Source organism: Eumetopias jubatus, unplaced genomic scaffold (assembly GCF_037043125.1).
Source record: "Eumetopias jubatus isolate StellerSeaLion01/CBP00866 unplaced genomic scaffold, mEumJub1_p1.0 scaffold_10, whole genome shotgun sequence".
NCBI classification, from domain to species: domain Eukaryota; kingdom Metazoa; phylum Chordata; class Mammalia; order Carnivora; family Otariidae; genus Eumetopias; species Eumetopias jubatus.
In genome coordinates, this window is record NW_028274816.1 from 81,670,368 (window position 1) to 81,687,419 (window position 17,052).

Below are 17,052 nucleotides of genomic sequence, written 5' to 3' on the forward strand. Positions count from 1 at the left end.
CGAATTAAACCAAGGGCGCGTGCACTCCGAGGCGCCGAGCAGGGGCTCGCGCAGGAGGCAGAGGCGGGGGTTCGGGTGCCTCGCTGGGCAGGGGAAAGGTGAGACCAAAAGGCTCCCTCAGGGAAGGGGAACGGGTTTCGGGGAACGCCAGGCGGCAAGCCCACCATCGCAGCTACTCCTGCCGGTCGCTCCTGCCCCGACCACCCCGGACTCCTGGGCGCGCCTGCGCCAGTCCCCGAGGCGGGGAGAGCTCTGCGCGTGCGCGCTCCGTCTTCAAGCGGGTTTGCCTGCCGTGTTCCCGGGGGCCCCGGAAGTGCAGGGGTGTGGCCTCGCGGACGGCAGCACTTCCGGCCCGTGGGGGGGCTTCCTGAGGCTTCTGAGCGCTGGGCCGACGCGGGGAGGGGGGGACTTGCGGCCCCTTTAGGAGACAGAGGCGGGAGCTCAGAGGGGAAAGCGGGCGCCGGCCGGGCCGGGCCTCGGCGCCCGCGGTCGGCGCGTCACGCTCCCCGGTCCGAGCGCGCTGTGGCGGGGCCCGGCCGACCTCTGGCCTCTGGCCTCTGGCCTCCGACCTCGCGGGGCGGGGCCCCTCCGCGGCCGGGCGCGGTTTCCCGGGGACGCGTTTCCCGCCGCACCGCGGGCCGCCCGGCCCGCCCTGGCGGAGGCACCTTCCGGCGGCCCCGGCGCGGAGCCCTGGGCCGGGCGGCGGCCCCGGCGTGGCGGCCTGCGGTCAGCGAGGGAGCCCCCGCCGCGCCCTGGCTCCCGGAGGCCCGGCGGCGGTCCGGGAGGAGCCCGGGCCTGGGCGCAGGTGGGTGTCCCGTGGGTCCGGCCCGGCGGCCCCGCCGGCGCGAGGCGGCAGCGACGGTGACCGCGCCGCGCGCGCTCCGGGGACGTGCCCGCGGGACCTCCGGGCCTGCGGAAGTGCCAGACGCCCCGGTGCGCGCTCGGCCCGTGGCCAGGCCCGTGACGTTGCTCGGTGGTCGCAGAGCGCGGCGCGCGCGCCCCCGGGGCTGCCCCTGCGAGCCCGCTGTCTGCGGGGTTCCGCCGCGGGCGGCGGCTGGGCCCCCGCTGGCCCGCGGGGAAGGGCATCTGGGCGGCGCGGGAAGAGCCTGTGCGGACGCTCCGTGTGAGGGGGCTGGGCCGGGCGGTCCTCCCCGACCCGGCGCCCCCGGGGGCGGAGCCGCAGAGTGAGCGGGACGAGGCCTCGCCAGGGAGCGAGGGGTGACGGCCTCCCCTGGGGGCTGGGGGCTCCGGGCCCGCCGCAGCTGGGACCCTGACGTTCCTGGCTTGGCCGTCAGAGGGCCCGGCAGGGGCCTCGAGCAGGGTCGCGCTTCCTCCGGGTTCGATCCTGCGCGTGCGTGGACGCCCCGCCGCTGCGGGCACCGGCGGCTGAGCCCTCGGTCTCCCCCTTCAGTGTGGAGGCGATGCCGAAGCTGCAGGGCTTCGAGTTCTGGAGCCGCACCCTGGGGGGGGCCCGGCACGTGGTGGCGCCCATGGTGGACCAGAGCGAGCTGGCCTGGAGGCTGCTGAGCCGCCGACACGGGGCCCAGCTCTGCTACACCCCCATGCTCCACGCCCAGGTCTTCATCCGTGATGCCAACTATCGGAAGGAGAACCTGTACTGCGAAGTGTGCCCCGAGGACCGGCCTCTCATTGTGCAGGTGGGCAGGGGCCCGGCCGGGAACACCAGGTGGAGCGTCTTTCCAGAGGCAGCTTCCCGATGCGGGGGGTGCTGTGGTGAAGCAACAGCCTAGCCTGCCAGGGGCTCCTGCTGCTGGTCTCCCAGAGATTCATCCCTTCCCCGGGAGCTGGCTCAGTGTGGGCGAGGACATGCCGTGGGCACGGGGGAAGAGTCACACCCCCCCCACCCCACTGCCCGCCTGCTGTCTGCCGCGTGTTTTCTCGTTATCAGACGACTGGAAAGAACACTCTGCTCTCTAGCCAGAGTCAGTGATGCCAGTGTTCTGTTTACAGTCGGGACAAACATGAATCAGTGATTCCCCCTCCTTTGGGTGTGGGCACGTGTCCTGCTGTAAATGTTGAGGACGGGATGCCATCCTGCAGTCAGACCCGGGGACCCCTGTGGCTCTGGGGAGCTGACGTACCAGGGCCTGGCTTGGGCTCATGGCACTTTCTGTATCTTTCCCAGTTCTGTGCCAATGACCCAGAGGTGTTTGTCCAGGCGGCTCTCCTGGCTCAGGATTACTGTGATGCCATCGACCTGAATTTGGGTTGCCCGCAGATGATAGCCAAGCGAGGTGAGTTCAGCTCCGGGTCGCTGTATTGAGCACTGCTTTGGGCAGGGGCAAGGCCCTGAACCCGCAGGGTGCCCAGCTAGACACCAGGGTGTGGACGCAACCAGGGGAGGGCCTGGCGCTGTTCCTGGTGGCATCCCAGGCCTTTCTTTGCTCCTCCCTCTGGAGGGACAGGGTTCCCCTGGCTCTCAGAGGCTCGTCACTCCCCTTAGTGCCCTGGGAGTCATCGGGCTCCCTGTGGGTAAACGCGCTTTGCAAGAGGGAGGTCCCCCATCACCCTCACCCTGCGGCTGTATGCTGCTAAGTGTGCAGTTCGGGGGTTAGGATTGTTCCCCCGCCTGGGGCTCAGGCTTTGTTCTTCACTGAGTCTAAGCGGTTGCTGGTTGGTCAGACGCTGTGCAGGTTGGGCACACCATTCAGTGCCCTTGAGCTCCAGCAGCTGGGCACACAGCCCCCAAGTGTGATGCTGAGAAACTGCTCAACTCAGTGACTATTCCTGCTGCCCCTCGGGACTGGCTTGGCAGGGGGCTCGTGCCCTGTGTAGATGCGGGAGGAGAACGGGTGCCGAGGGCCATGCTGGTCTTTTGCAGGTCACTACGGTGCCTTCCTGCAGGAGGAGTGGGACCTGCTCCAGAGAATGAGTGAGTTGGCTGCGTGCTGCAGGGTCGTGGTTGGTGGAGGAGCCCTGAGCCGGTGGCCAGCGTGTCCTGGCCACGGTGCGCTCACTGCTGCAGGAGGGGGCTGTGAAACCTGGAGCCGGACAGCGGGTGCTGGAGGCAGGTGTTCCGGCCCTGGCCCGGCCCCTGCAGCACCCTGGCAGATGGGAGCTGGTGCAAGGAGGGGTTCCCCACGGCCTGCCTGAGGTGAACGCCACGTTTCTCAGAAGCCGACTCTCCTTTTCTTCAGTTCTGCTGGCGCACGAGAAACTCTCTGTCCCTGTCACGTGCAAAATCCGAGTCTTCCCGGAGATTGACAAGACCGTGAAGTATGCCCAGATGCTGGAGAAAGCAGGCTGCCAGGTGAGGGGCCTGTGGGCTCGCAGGGCCGCACGCTACTCCCCTGCCTCGTGTCCCCTGCACCCTGAACCGGGGGAGAGGGGTCCTTGCCCCCAGGAGCTCCCTTGAGGCACTGACTCGCCTGGGTGGACCGGCATCATGGTGACCACGAGGTGAGGCCTGGTGAGGGTGGGTGAGCCACATGTTCCCAAGAGGGAGGCTGGTACTGGGCAGGGGGAGGTGCCAGGCCTCAGCTGCCCTCTCCCCACCTGCCCCCAGCCTCAAGTTCGGGTTGGTGCCTGCCTGCCCATCCCTGACACGTTTGGAGCTGGGGGTGCTGCCACTTGGCAGACTGGCCCATGAACGGGGCTGGGCCTGTCCGCTCTGCATGCTGGGTGAATCCGTGGGACGTGGGAGCCCCGGGCAGCAACCCACCAGTTGCAACCCAGGAGACTGGGGGGCAGGCACTGTACGAGCTGGGCCCGGGGTTTGGTTTGGGGTCTGTGGCCATGAGCAGAGTAGAGCTGTGCACTGCTGTGTTCTAGTTGCTGACTGTGCACGGGCGCACCAAGGAGCAGAAGGGGCCCTTGTCGGGCACTGCGTCCTGGGAGCACATCAAGGCCGTGCGGTGAGTGGGCATGGCGGGGGGCGCGGCTGCCCGGGCTGGCAGGGAACGAGAAGCACCTGCTCGGGCGGAGTGTGGGGGATGGAGCACTGTCCCCCGGGGTGAAGGGACAGGGTCCGTCTCCCCTGAGTGTCTGCTGCCTGCTCCTGGCAGGAAGGCAGTGGCCATCCCTGTGTTTGCCAACGGGAACATCCAGAGCCTGCGGGACGTGGAGCGTTGCATCCAGGACACAGGAGTCCAGGGGGTCATGAGTGCAGGTGAGAGGCAGGACCACGGCTGGTGGACAGCAGAGGCGCCGGGCCCCGTCGTGACGCCCCGGGCCCCGTCTGGCCTCATGCACCGGCCTCGTCTGCCTGATGGGCCGGAGCGCTCGGGCCGGCGGCTGCCCTTGGCCGGACATGGGGGCAGGGGGCCGTCCCTCCGGGGGCGTGAGCGCCTGCCGCCTTGAGCCCTCCTCCCCCCGATACCCCACAGAGGGCAACCTGCACAACCCCGCCCTGTTTGAGGGCCGTAGCCCTGCCGTGTGGGAGCTGGCCGAGGAGTACCTGGACATCGTGCGGCAGTACCCCTGCCCCCTGTCCTACGTCCGGGCCCACCTTTTCAAGCTGTGGCACCACACGTGAGTTGTTTCTCGGGGCAGACGCCGATGGGTCTGAGCCCCAACTGGGGTGTGGGAGGGTTTAAGAGGGAGACTTCTGGAAACATTTAGTGGAAGAGCTCGCTACCGAGTCGGGTCCGGGTCGGGAAAGAGACGGAGTGCGTGTGCAGGGTGCAGGGCTTGGGCTCGGCCTGGGGAGCGGGGTTGGGGGCCGGCTCAGCAATGGCGCCTCGGTCTCAGGCTACAGGTGCATCAGCAGCTCCGGGAGGAGCTCGCCAAAGTGAAGACCCTGGAAGGTGTTGCGGCCGTGAACCAGGAGCTGAAGCTGCGGTGTCAGGTAGGTGGTGGGGCTGCCGGGGCTGCGGTGTGGCGGGAGGGGGCCTGGGCTCTGACATGGGGCGCTCTGGGCTTTTGCAGGAGGATATATCCAGGCAGAAGGAGGGGGAGAAGCCCTCTGGCGGCTTGCCTTTCTTCCACTGGATCTGCCAGCCCTACTTACGGCCAGGGTGAGCTTTGCACCAGCCCACGGGCCGGGGTCGGGGGACCGGGGTGCACACAGGAGGGGGCACTCCGCCGCTGCCACGGCGGGGGCCTGGCCTGCTCTCTGCGGCCTCGGTGGAGGGTGCTGGCGGCTCGGCTCTGTCCCGCGGTGCCTGCTTTGCCCTCACCCATGCGTGGGTGCTTTGGTTGTATGTCTGTCTTCCATAAGGTGATTCTCTTAAGTGCTTCTGGTCCCAGGTGGATCTGTCCCGGGGGCGAGCAGCGGACAGCCCCGAGTTCCCGCTGGGTCCTTGCAGCTGGGGCTGGGCTGTCCTGTGTGGCCTCCTCAGGCCGTCATGGTCTGGGCAGCCTAGGAGCCGAGCTGCTGGGGCGCTGTAGGCACGTCCTCACCCTGGGGCCCCGGGCGAGCGGGTCGCCTCTCGTGGAGCCCCCAGCTCTGCCCGCTGCCCTTCCCTTTCAGGCCCAGGGAAGGGAGCGAGGAGAACGGGGCTGCCCGCAGCAAGCGGGCCCTGGAGGAGGAGGAGGGCGGCACAGACGTCCTATCCAAGAACAAGCAGAAGAAGCAGCTGAGGAACCCCCACAAGACCTTCGATCCCTCGCTGAAGCGTAAGCTGGTCCCACCGCTGGGGCCCCAGGAGCTGCTCCCCAGGGCAGGTGGGAGAGCAGTAGCAAGGGCCGCTCGTGAGCCAGGCTGCCGTGGCCCTGCTGGCCACGTGCTCCCTCACCCACTGCTCGGAGGCAGAGGTGGCCTTCGGGGCCACTCTCCTGAGAAGGCTCTTCTAGTGGCAAACACCCAGTGAGCGGCGCCAGTCTGTGTGCTGCGTCCTCAGGCTGGGGCTCGACCAACATCTGCTTCTGTTCTTTTCTCAGCAAAGTACGCCAAGTGTGATCAGTGTGGAAACCCAAAGGTGAGTCTGGCCATGCTGCCCAGGAGGCGGTGGGTGGGGTGGTCCCCGCTGACACTGCCCTTTCCCTGCCTGTTGAGGGGGCAGCCCGAGGGAGGGGGGCTGCTTCCCCGTCTCAGGACAGCCCCTCGCAGCATGGAAGGCAGGCCCTGGGCCGGGGCGTAGGCCCCTGGTGCTCCTGGCCAGGCCTGCGCTTTGGGGAGCTTGCTCAGGTGGCAGGGCATCAGCCACAGGCTCACTAGTTAGCCCATGTTCAGGGAAACAGATGTGTGTTCAACCTGTGCCGGGGCTGCTGCAAGAAGCGAGCTTTCAGAGAGGCCGCAGACTGCCCAGGTAAGGGGCACCTGCTGCCGCCAGCATCCCCCCCCCCTGCCCCCAGAGGGGGCAGTGGGACCCTCAGCCTCCTGAGCCCCACTTTCTTCCTCCACCAGGTCATGGATTGCTTTTTAGAACCAAATTGGAGAAATCTCTGGCCTGGAAGGGGGCCCAGTCCCGGCTGCAGGAGCCTCAGCCAGCAGGATCTGGAGAGCCAGGAAGCCTTCCTGAGGTTGTGGGCAGTGCCCTGGCCTGAGGGGCCGCTGGAGCCCCACACACTGCCCCACCAGGCCCCAGGACTCTTACTGAGACCTCAACGTGTCCCACTTAAGGAAATGCCTTTACTCAGGGAATCTCCCGCTACTCAACACAGAAGGATGAGCTGGTCTTCCCCTCGGCCCTACGCTGGGAGCCCGGAAATGCTGCACCAGGGAGCAGGCTCCCAGGCTGGACCTGCCCCCTCCTTGCAACGTGTGTGTTCAAAAGTGAACAATAAATCCTTTCAAAGATGCATGCTTAGAGAGCTGGAGACAGTATGTGAAGGCCCCAGGCCCAGCGAAACATCGGAGCAAGGTTGTGAGTTGGGAGGGTGGAGTCAGGGCCAGTGAAGACTCCACAGACAAGCAGCCGTGGGTGGGAGCCCTCTGCCTCAGGAACCTTCCTAAAGGAGGGCAGCGTGCTGGCCTCAGCCTCCTCCCCGCCCGCACGAGGGGTGCGAAGCCCCAACCCCAAAGCTTAACCTCATGGACATGAGCCTCAGAAGCCCTCTTAGCAGGAAAAAAACGGCACAGGGGGAGTGTTCTCAGGCTGCCCTTTAATGGACTGAGATTGAACTTGTCTGCAACCCCAAATGACACAGGGAGGCTGGGAGTCTGTGCCGCCGGGGTGCGCAGGGGGAAGGGGGGGCGGGTGAGCCCTGCAGGTCTCTCCTTCCAGGAAGGGCCTTGAGCAGCAGCCCATGTCGCCAGGGCCCCCACCACAGGGCACGACAGGGTGGAGGGGGCCCAAGAAGCCAGATGTGGATGCCCTGGCGGGGGGGCCTGCACAGGGGGCACCTCCAGAAGCGCCACACGAGCAATGGGGGGCCTGTGTGTCCAAGTCCGAGGGTGGGGGCATGGGGCAGGGGCGGGGCACGCAGACCGTCCTGGAGGCCGATGGGCGCCCTCACATGTTGGTGCTCATTCGGGACTGGCTGTTGGCCGGCGTCAGCTCCCCCTGGCTCCCTTCTCGGGGAGGGGACTGGGGTGGAGACGCGGCTGCTCAGCCCAGGAGACGTGCGTGTGCCCACCCCGCCGCTCCTCCACGCCGGGGCCGCCCCTGCCCTCACCTTGACGTGAATCTGGTTGCGTAAGACGGCTGCCCGCAGAATCATCGCTTTGGCACGTCTCTGGAACTCCTTCCCCATCAGCAGCGACTTCTCAAAGGTGGTGCTGCGTTGATCCACGTCCCTGGCATACAGGATCTGCGGCGGGAGGGACGGGGCTCGGCGGTGCTCATCAGGGCTCGGGGGCCCCCTCCCTGCACCCATGGCCTGGGCCCAGGCCTGGCCACCTTGCTGTGGGAGTCGATGCGGGCGTTGATGAGCCCCTCCAGGATGAGCTGCGTCAGCTCGTCCTCCAGCGCCGCCACGGTGGTGTTGAAGGCTGCGGCCATCTTGTGCATGTCCGCTGACACGTAGGGGCTGAAATACTGCAGGGCAGAGGGGGCGTGGGCCTCCCGCGACTCCCAGGCGTGCCAGCAGTGCCCTGCCTCAGCCTTCGTGCCCCCATGTCTACCTGGATGAGGGCGCGGTTGCGGATCTGGGTGTACAGGGTCCTGACGTGGGGGGCCAGGTACATGTCCAAGAGCAGGTTGTCCTGGTGAGGAGACCTGGTCAGGCACCGCTGCCCCCCGCCTTCTGCCTTGCCCCCCCCCCCAAAGCAGGCAGGTCCCTCACCTTCATCTCATCCAGCATCTTTAGGCACGAGGCGTACTTGGACTCATAGAATTTGAAGATGATGTCTCGAACCTGTGGCTCCAGCTCCAAGAACAACTTGAAGGAGCTGCAGGTGCACACCCCTCAGAGCCGGCACTGCGCCTGCCCATCTGCCCTGAAGGCCGGAGGCAGGGAACCGGAGCCCCCCACAGGCCCGGAGAACACGAGTCCTCAGGCTTCTGGGAGGGGGCAGGGCCAGAGAAAGGGCCCCCGAGGGGGACAGGCTGCAGGGCGAGCACCCCACCCTCCACCCACCTGCTGGAGATGACGTTGCGCTGCAGCTCCTGCCGGTCAAAAGTGGCCAAGGCACACAGGCCACCATAGACGGCCACGTTGCTGGGAGAAAGCAGCTGAAAGGCAAGAAAAGAGTTGGGTCCAGACCCCCGCGGTCACTGACAGTCGAGACAGAATCCAAGGAGGAAGCCCAGACACAAGGCTGGGTCATCCCTGCCCCGCCCACCACCCACCCAAAAAATCTGCAGGACTCCCACAGAGGAGATACCCCTCAATAAAGAGCCTAACCCATGGGCCCTACCCCTGCTTCCCAAGTCCCACCAAGGGCTCGTCCCCAGACACCCTCCTGTCTCTCACCTCGGGGAAATCACAGTGATCGAACGAAGCCAGCAAGAAGCACTTGGCAGCCTGCTTGTACTTGCGTGCGGCCAACTCGGCCAGGCCTGGGGGGCGGGGTGGAGGCCGGGGGGGGGGCAGAATGAAGCCCAGTGCCCAGAGGAAGCTGCCAGAGCCGCCGTCACCTCTCCCACCCCAACTGCTCCTCAGCGTTAGGGACAGGTATTCTGGTCAAGATGTGGCCACCCCCGCGAGCACTGACTGGGGCACTGTCCTCGAGTCAAGGGCCCAGGGAAGTCGTGCACAGCGGTGGTTTCTCCTGCAAAGGACTCCCGGGCCCACCTGTTAGTAACACCTCAGCTCCTGACCACTGGCCGCCGCTGGCCTCCCTGCCCAGGACTGGAGCCTGGCAGGCACCCCCTGGAGCCATGGGTGCAGGGCTCGGACGTTTCCTCGGCTGTGACGAAGGCCCACCACCCTGGCTGTGAGGACCCGACCTACGGCATGCACAGACCAACCCCCGGTGCTGGGGTCAGCTGTGGCGGCCTGCCGTCCCGAGGCCCTCACCTGCAGCACACTTGAGCTTGGTGAGAATCGCCTGGGTCTGGCTGTCCCGCTCCCCACGCTGCTGCAAGAGAAAGCAGGACATGTGAGCCCCGGCCTCCACATCCTGGTCCTTCCCCAGGCCCTGCCTCAGCCTGAGAGGGGCAAAGGCAGACCCGGGAAGAAGACCAGGCCTGCCCGAGCCTCAGCAGTCCTGGCACAAGGTCTGAGAAAGCAGAGAGGGTGGGAAGCCGGCATTACCTCCGCAATCTCCGGGGTGGACTCGGCCTTGCTGACGTAGCTCAGCACGTGAGACCAGTTCTGCAAGTAGACGCTGACCTGGCGGGCGGGCGGGTGGATTCAGCCGGGGACGCCCCCTCCTGGCTCAGGGGCAGTGCAGCCCTGCATACCCCCCACTCCCGACCCCGGCGAGGCAGGGCCCACCTTGATGACGTTGAGGCACATGTTGATGACATGCTTGGCGCTCGTGCAGTAGTCCCGGGCCCGGGAGTAACACTTGAGGGCATTGCTCAGGTCCCCACAGTCCAGATAGTGGTCACCCAGGTCATCGTGGCCGCGCCTGTGGGCCCAGACGTGAGCGGACCTGGACCCAGGGCCACGCGGGCCTCGCTGCCCGCACCCCCGGTCTCCCGTGAGCAGCACCTGATGCTCTCCTTGATGGAGTTGCCCTTGTAGTTCTTCAGGTCCGTGTCCAGCTTCTCCAGCTTCAGCAAGGCCTTCTTCCGCGTGGCCTCCACCCAGGCCGTGTCGAGGGGCGGCGGCTCCACGCCACTCTCGGGGATGGTGTCAGGCGCATTCTGCAGCTCCCTGAGGGAGTACCTGGGCCATCAGGGGCCGAGGTGCAGGCAGATGGGCGCCGCCTGGAGGCCCCTGCCCGGCCCCTGCCAAGTGAGCACCCAGCTGGCACAGGAACACGGGGACCCCGGCCTGGTGTGGACGCCCAACAGGAAAAGGGTCGTGCGTGCAGCCACGCCAAGAGAAGAGAAGCAAGTTGCTGTCACAAGCTCTGCTTGATGTCAGAATAACTACATGTCACGTGCACACAGAAAAAAGCCAGACGACGCAGACAGCACGGTGGGCAGAGTGAGAACCTAGCCCGTTTTGCCATTTATCACCCTTCCTGGCTTTTCAACAAGGAAGGCCACATCGAGGCAGTGATGCTACTAAGTGCCCACATGGGGATGGTGTCAGGCGTCACAGGAGCACAGGAAAGGCCCCCGCGCGGGCTAGACGCCAATGGGGACATACCACATCCGACCCCAAGTGTCTGCTCCCGCCAAGGGCCCTGCCTCCTCCTGCCAAGCCCCCGGTCTCACCTGGTGGCCTCCGAGAGCTTGCGGTGGATCTCTTCATACATGTCCACGTTGAAGGTCCTCTGCACAAAGGAGAGGGCCATCTTCAGGGCCTCCACCCGCAGCGGGGGGCAGTGGTCAGCAATGAACTGCAGTCGTTCGATGCGCATTAGCCCGCTGTAGCTGGCCGCATACTGCTCCAGATCCTGAAGTGGGGGTGGGGGGGTTGGATGGAGACCGTGCAAGGCGGGACCCCAGATCCCAAGCCCTGGCAGGTGAGTCAGGAGCAGGACCCAAATGCTGACGCTTCTGCAGCATCTGAGAAGCGCTATGCCAATAACAAGAACAACCGGGTACCCGGGCACCAGACAGACCGCTATCCAGTGCTGGCAAAGGCCACCTGGGGTGGGCCAGGGTAGAGCTCTGCCCCGGAGGTTGAGGGGGTGAGCGGCCAGAGCCAGATGGGACCGCTCGTGACGGCCAGTCCCCAGGCGGAGCAGTCAGTCAGGAAGCAGTGCTCCACAGGCTGGGCCCCAAGGAAGACCTGTCCTGGGTCTGAGAGAAGCTGCACGTGGGGCTCTTGCGTGTGGGAGAGAAGCGGGGTGCACGGCCTCCGGCTGGGCTGCCACCCCTCGTAACAAGAGGGCAACTGAACAGCCTAAAGGCTTCTGAGTCAGAGCAAAGCACGGCCCGGGTGGGGGGCCTGGCCCAGCCCTGCCCCAGGACTGACCCCCGAGCCCCTTCCTGCCTGCTCCAGGACCGCCTGGAGGCTTCCTTACCAGGGTGGGGTTCTCCACCACATAGTTGACGTCGGGTGCGTTCTGCGGGTCCTCCTGGGGGTCCACATCAATCTGCATGGGCTCCACGGCCCCCTGCAACACAGGCGGGCACCTTGGCGCTCGAACCAGGCCGCCCAGGGCGGGCGGGAAGCCCTCGCCGTGCCCTCACTTGGGCTCTGCCGGTGGTGCCACGGCCCCGGCGGGATCCCGCCTGCGAGCGCCCGCCGACCCTGCCCCTCCCCGCTCCCGGCCTGCGCCCAGGGCCGCCCCTCGCAGGCCCGGCAGCTGCTGGGCGGCGCGCCCAGGCGCCATACGCCCCGCCGGTCTCCGGGGCAGAGCGCAGCCAGCGGGGAGGCCCCCTGCCCGGGGGCCCCGACAGGCCCTGCACGTCCCCGGCCACCGTCCTGACGCAGCTTCCTCCGAGCCGCAAGGAGCGCCCGGCAGCGGGGGCCCAGGGCCCGGGCGGCGGCGGCGGCGGCGGCGGGAAGGAGTCTCCGGGGGCGCCCGGCCCGGCGGGTGGGGGTGCGCCCCCCGCCCGCGCTCGCTCGCTCGCTCCTGGGCCCCCTGTCCTGGAAGGTACCTCATAAAGCAGCGTACAGGCCGACAGGCTGGCGCTCAGGCTGAAGTCCCCGGCCGTGCGCGGCAGGAAGAGGTCTGACCTACTGCTGTGGGGGGCGCGGTACAGATCTGTCACTGACGAGGAGGCCGAGCTGGGGGCCGGGCTATCCCTCATTCTGTCCTGACTCTCTGCACCCCCCGACCCTGACACACAGCTGGCCTGCTGCTGAAGGGAGAAAGAGCGTTAGCGCCGGGCCGGGCCTGCCGGGCCGACGGCGGGGACCCTGCGCGAGGCCGCCGGGCCGCGGGGAGGGGAGGCCGCGCGGGGGCCCGGCTCCGGCCCGGCGGCGGCGGCGGCGGCGGCGGCGGCGGCGGCGGGGATGGGAGGGTAGGAGTAGGGGCGGGGGAGGGCGCGGAGGGGCCGCCGGCCGCGGCTCGTTACCTGCAAATTAAACACCTGAACCGGCAGCGGCATCTTCACCCACCCCGCCGCGGCGCGCCGTTCACTTCCGGGGCAGCGCCCTCCACTTCCGGGGCAGCGCTTCCGGGGCGGGGGCGGGCGGCGGGCGGGGGGGGCGGGGCGGCTCTTAAAGGGGCCGCGGCGCGGCCTGGGCCCGGGCGGTGCCCGCGGGTCCCGCGGCCGCATGAGCCGCGTGCGGGGGGCGCTGTGCCGGGCCTGCCTCGCGCTGGCCGCGGCCCTGGCCGCGCTGCTGCTGCTGCCGCTGCCGCTGCCGCTGCCGCTGCCGCTGCCCCGCATGCCGGTGCCGGCGCCGGCGCCGGCGCCGGCCCCCGCCCCGGCCCCGGCTCCGACTCCGGGTCCCGGCCGGCGGGCGTCCCCCCCCCGACCCGCCACCGCCCCCCGCCTGCGGCCGGACGACGTCTTCATCGCTGTCAAGACCACCCAGAAGAACCACGGGCCACGACTGGGGCTGCTACTGAGCACCTGGATCTCTCGGGCCCGCAAACAGGTGGGCCTCGCCCCGGGATCGCCGATCTCGGCACCCCTGCCCCGGATCCCCGGCCCCGAGACCCCCATCCCCCGGATCCCCCAGCCAGGATCCTGATCCCGGACTGCAAACGTCCGTGCCCCCTGACACCCCTGTCCCCGCAGGGGCTGCCCCGGGGAACCCATCCCCGGGTCCCCCATCCACTGCTGTGTCCCCAGAGTGATGGCCAGACCCCTGCCCTGAGCCTGCGGGGACCCAGGCCCGGCGCCCCTCCTACCCGGGTGGGTTCTCTCAGCTGACACTGGACCAAGACCCCACAGACACCCCGTGAGAGCAGGCCCGGTCCCAGCCGCACCCGGAGACGCCAGGGACGGTAGCAGGCAGTCGCTGGGACGCCACCCTCCCCTCTCCCCCATCCCAACCCCAAGGGTCCAGGCCCGTCCTGGGCGCCCTCTTCTCACCCCGAAGCTCCAGCTCTGAAGCCCAGGCTCACCCTCTGGCATCTGTGCAGCTGCATCATGGTCCACCTGGGGTCTCACAGGTTGTCTCTCCCCAGACATTCATCTTCACGGACGGGGATGACCCTGAGCTACAGCTCCAGGGAGGTGAGTGCACTCCCCAGCTCACTGTGCACCAGGGCCCCCTCACATATCCTTTGGTGCAGTGACGCCTGTCTCTCTGTTATGTACAGAGGCCCAGGGGTTAAGCCACTTGCTCAGGGTCACATAGCTGGTAGAGCTAGGATGCCCACCTGCCACCAGCCCAGCAGCCAGGGCCCCACCCTGCCAGCCGGGCTTTGCCTCCTGCAGCCCCTGGCAGGCTTCCCAGGGCCTCAGGCTGGAGCCCTGGTCCCTGAAGACGCTCCCTTCTGGCAGCCCCACTTCAGGCACGTGTCCTCAACCCTGCGATGGCTTTGCACTCATGGGGTTCCAAATGGTTGTCACCTGTCTGGGCCCTGTGGGTCAGCAACAAGCTCAGCAAGTGAGGCCAGGCCTGGGGGCTTTGAGCAGGGCGAGACGGCAAGGCACGCTGGACAGCCACATTTTGCCCTGATGTCCGTGGGGTGGGCCGGTGGCAGGCCTCATCTCACTGTGGCGCTCACACTTCCCTGGTTTCCCCAACCCGGCAGGCAGCCACATAATCAATACCAACTGCTCAGCCGTGCACACTCGCCAGGCGCTGTGCTGCAAGATGTCCGTGGAGTACGACACGTTCATCGAGTCGAGACGCAAGTGTGTGATGGCCACGCCCCGGTGCCCCCCGGGAGAGCCCAGGGCTGAGGCCGGGCCCACACACCTGGGCCAGGGGGTGGAGGCCTCCACCTGCACCAGCCCCTCACTCGTGAGCATTCCCCACCGCCCCCAGGTGGTTCTGCCATGTGGATGATGACAATTATGTGAACCCCAAAGCCCTGCTGCGGCTGCTGTCCACCTTCTCGCCCAGTCAGGACGTCTACCTGGGGCGGCCCAGCCTGGACCACCCCATCGAGGCCGCTGAGAGAGTCCAGGGAGGGGGCACTGTGAGTGCTGAGCCGGGGAGCGGCGGCTGAGAGAGGGGAGACCCCGGCAGGGAAGGGCAGCAGGGGCAGGTGTCTGACCCGTCCCCGGGGGTGGGGGCAGTTCAGGAGGTGCTGTGGGAGGAGCTGGGGCCCTGGGGGGCCGGGTCGCAGAAGCCCATCCTCTTGTACCCTGGGGCACTTCTGCCACTTGTGTGGGGAGTTGCTGAGGGGCCGCTCAAGGACGACACTCTGCCTGGCACTTTTCTCCTCCTCAGGTGACCACTGTCAAGTTTTGGTTCGCCACGGGCGGGGCCGGGTTCTGCCTGAGCAGAGGCCTCGCGCTGAAGATGAGCCCCTGGGCCAGGTGAGCGGGGCGGGGTGTACATGGGGGTGCCGGCTGCCTGGGCTGGGAGGCCCGGGGTGGTGGTGCTGAGGACTGTGGAGGCTCTGACCCGCTTCCCCCGACCGCTCCCAGTCTGGGCAGCTTCATGAGCACAGCCGAGCGGGTGCGGCTGCCGGATGACTGCACAGTGGGTTACATCGTGGAGGGGCTGCTGGGCGCTCGCCTGCTGCCTAGCTCGCTCTTCCATTCCCACCTGGAGAACCTGCAGAGGCTGCCGCCCGACGCCGTGCTGCAGCAGGTACGGCCCCTGGGCACTCTTGGGGCCTCACCCCCACCTGCCCCCCCAAGGCACCTGGCCCTTCACCCAGATCTCAGGCCAGATCACCAGGGCTCAAGGAGGCATTCCCAGGCCCTCAGCGAACTTGCTGCAGACCCTGTGCTTGGCCTGCTGGGACCCAGGGGCTTGGGTGTGGGGGCTCATCTGTGAGGCGCGGCTTCTGTGCTTTCCCCAGCCGACAGGCCCAGGGCAGCGGGGTAACTGGGCGGCCGCTGAGGTGGGGGGAGTGGTCACAGGGCCGGCCGCAGAGAGGGACAGGCGGCTTGGGCAGGGGTGCCCCCGCATGTGCACCAGGCACCCTCCTGAGGTGTCTCTTGTGTCGGCTGCACTTCTCAGCGCTTCCTCATTGTTCCGGAGCCTGCCCTTGGGGGCCTGGGGGGTGGGGGGAGGGGGTGATCCTGCCCTGCCCTGGAGGGCCCCCGGAAGCCAGAGGCACAGCAGCCTCTCCTGGTTTGACTCTGGAGGCAGGCGGAGGGTGTGGGGGTCCTGAGAGAGTGACATGCCCCCGCCAGGTCACCTTGAGCTACGGGGGTCCAGAGAACCCACGTAATGTGGTGAACGTGGCCGGAGGCTTCAGCCTGCAGCAGGACCCCACACGGTGAGTGGGCAGTGGGGAGGGGCTCTGACGCCAGCCCCCCACAGCACCTATACCCCAGCAGGCCTGACCTCCACATTTCCTTCCCAGGTTCAAGTCTGTCCATTGCCTTCTCTACCCGGACACGGAGTGGTGTCCTGTGCACAAGCAGAGTGACCCCGTTTCTCGGTGACCCTGGATTCCCAGCCCAGGGAACAGGAGTGTGCTGACCCCTCTGGCCTCAGCTCTCCCAGCGGGCTACAGCCACGTCCAGGGAGATGTGGGCTCCCTGCAGGCCTGACCAGGCTCTCTGGGAGAGCTGCTTGCCCCACCCAGGGGTCCAGGCTGTGCAGTGTGCAGGCTGCCCCAGAAGGCAGAAGGGGGAGATGCTGCTCGCCCTCCCGGCCCAGCCCCTGAGGTGTGCCCCCACGCAAAAGGTGTCCACCCTAGGACCTAGGGGCCTGGGAGGAGGCTGGCACCCAGCTCCCAGGGCTCCATCCTGACCTCCTCACCCTGCTGGAGAGGGGGTTCCACGTAGAGTGGGCTCCCTGAGTGGGCTCCAGGCCAGGTCACACACGGGATCCGTCATCTGGCCATCAGGGAGCACAGAGGCTTCACCTGCAGGCCTGGGGCGGGAGAGCCACCCTCCCCCCACCAGGCTTGGTGCCCGGCCAGAGCATCGTCGTCTCTGAGGGAGCCGCTGTAAGGACTCAGGCCTCTGGCCGGCGGGGCTCGGGGCACAGCCTGCTCCAAGCCAGAGCATCTCCATCCGGAGGCCGCTTCACCGGGTCCCCTTGGCCAAGGTCGTCTTATTTCCCCACTCTGACCCACCACTTAGTACTCACCCCCCTCCAAGTCCAAAAAGGAGCAGGGCCCTTTTGTTTGGGGCTCCCTCTGCAGTGTGGTGCCCCATCCCAGCTGCTGACCCACCTTAACTGTGCCTTTCCATGGAGGAGAGAGCAGAACGAGGGGACTCGGCACTTTGGTTCTGGGCCCTTGCTGTACCATTGCCAGAAATGAATAAAGGCTTGATTGTTACTCTGTTTGGCTCATTGGCTTAGTGGACCAGCACAGCACCTGGCCGCTCCTGGCAGGGCCTCCAGCTGCTGCCCCAGGAAGGCTCCATCCAGGCAAATTTGCATCCGTTACAGCCCTGCTAGCCAAGCCTTAGCTGCCCATGGGACTCTTCTGTGTGAGCCCAAGCACATAGCCTGGGGTCGGGAGAGGCAGGGAATGATGAACGCGGCGCAAACCTGTCCCAGGAGGATGGCCTTCCTGTTAACAGTTGCTTTCTCAGCACACCGGACAAGTAGTGTGTGTGTGGGGTGCATGTGCACACAAAGACATGCGCAGGTGTACATGTATGTAAGCGACGGTGTGCATGGGCGCATGTGGGTGTGGGTATGTGCCTGGCTGTGCATGAG

General features: G+C 67.2%; 3 protein-coding genes across 7 annotated transcripts; 2 read left to right on the forward strand and 1 right to left on the reverse strand.

Moving 5' to 3' along the window:
• Positions 1-368: 368 nt before the first annotated feature.
• On the forward strand, positions 369-6,704 carry DUS1L (dihydrouridine synthase 1 like). Its single transcript, XM_028112795.2, has 14 exons — positions 369-805; positions 1,412-1,658; positions 2,147-2,255; positions 2,843-2,893; positions 3,159-3,271; positions 3,793-3,875; positions 4,026-4,129; positions 4,347-4,491; positions 4,711-4,807; positions 4,888-4,976; positions 5,432-5,577; positions 5,842-5,879; positions 6,134-6,209; positions 6,308-6,704. Exons 2-14 carry the CDS (start codon positions 1,422-1,424, stop codon positions 6,445-6,447), a joined length of 1,428 nt encoding a protein of 475 aa, XP_027968596.1. The 5' UTR covers positions 369-805; positions 1,412-1,421; the 3' UTR covers positions 6,448-6,704.
• Positions 6,705-6,988: 284 nt separating this feature from the next.
• On the reverse strand, positions 6,989-12,444 carry GPS1 (G protein pathway suppressor 1). Of its 5 annotated transcripts, XM_028112637.2 has the most exons (15): positions 12,372-12,441; positions 11,952-12,036; positions 11,372-11,464; positions 10,617-10,798; positions 9,943-10,107; positions 9,724-9,859; positions 9,541-9,618; positions 9,304-9,364; positions 8,758-8,843; positions 8,422-8,516; positions 8,128-8,233; positions 7,967-8,047; positions 7,743-7,880; positions 7,519-7,653; positions 6,989-7,430 (listed from the first exon to the last, which is right to left on the reverse strand). In XM_028112637.2, the coding sequence occupies exons 3-15, from the start codon at positions 11,447-11,449 to the stop codon at positions 7,356-7,358; spliced, it is 1,416 nt and encodes a 471-aa protein (XP_027968438.2). In that variant the 5' UTR covers positions 11,450-11,464; positions 11,952-12,036; positions 12,372-12,441; the 3' UTR covers positions 6,989-7,355. The 5 variants fall into 5 exon arrangements, with proteins under 5 accessions (XP_027968438.2, XP_027968437.2, XP_027968436.2 ...); XM_028112636.2 differs by lacking the exon at positions 11,952-12,036 and having other exon boundaries at positions 9,304-9,361; positions 12,372-12,444; XM_028112635.2 differs by lacking the exon at positions 11,952-12,036 and having other exon boundaries at positions 12,372-12,444.
• Positions 12,445-12,540: 96 nt separating this feature from the next.
• Positions 12,541-16,666, forward strand: RFNG (RFNG O-fucosylpeptide 3-beta-N-acetylglucosaminyltransferase). Its single transcript, XM_028112638.2, has 8 exons — positions 12,541-12,897; positions 13,433-13,481; positions 14,006-14,108; positions 14,242-14,395; positions 14,650-14,738; positions 14,850-15,015; positions 15,567-15,652; positions 15,740-16,666. The coding sequence occupies exons 1-8, from the start codon at positions 12,574-12,576 to the stop codon at positions 15,819-15,821; spliced, it is 1,053 nt and encodes a 350-aa protein (XP_027968439.2). The 5' UTR covers positions 12,541-12,573; the 3' UTR covers positions 15,822-16,666.
• The last annotated feature ends 386 nt before the right edge of the window (positions 16,667-17,052 follow it).

Coding starts and splice junctions, on each gene's coding strand:
- DUS1L (XM_028112795.2), top strand. CDS start 1,422: ATGCCGAAGCTGCAGGGCTTCGAGTTCTGGAGCCGCACCCTGGGGGGG. Junction 1,659..2,146: donor ACCGGCCTCTCATTGTGCAG/GTGGGCAGGGGC, acceptor TATCTTTCCCAG/TTCTGTGCCAATGACCCAGA. Junction 5,578..5,841: donor CTTCGATCCCTCGCTGAAGC/GTAAGCTGGTCC, acceptor TTCTTTTCTCAG/CAAAGTACGCCAAGTGTGAT.
- GPS1 (XM_028112633.2), bottom strand. CDS start 12,104: ATGAGGGATAGCCCGGCCCCCAGCTCGGCCTCCTCGTCAGTGACAGAT. Junction 9,619..9,723: donor TGTGCCTCAACGTCATCAAG/GTGGGCCCTGCC, acceptor CCCGCCCGCCAG/GTCAGCGTCTACTTGCAGAA. Junction 8,048..8,127: donor AGATGCTGGATGAGATGAAG/GTGAGGGACCTG, acceptor TCTCCTCACCAG/GACAACCTGCTCTTGGACAT.
- RFNG (XM_028112638.2), top strand. CDS start 12,574: ATGAGCCGCGTGCGGGGGGCGCTGTGCCGGGCCTGCCTCGCGCTGGCC. Junction 14,396..14,649: donor GAGTCCAGGGAGGGGGCACT/GTGAGTGCTGAG, acceptor TCTCCTCCTCAG/GTGACCACTGTCAAGTTTTG. Junction 15,016..15,566: donor CCGACGCCGTGCTGCAGCAG/GTACGGCCCCTG, acceptor TGCCCCCGCCAG/GTCACCTTGAGCTACGGGGG.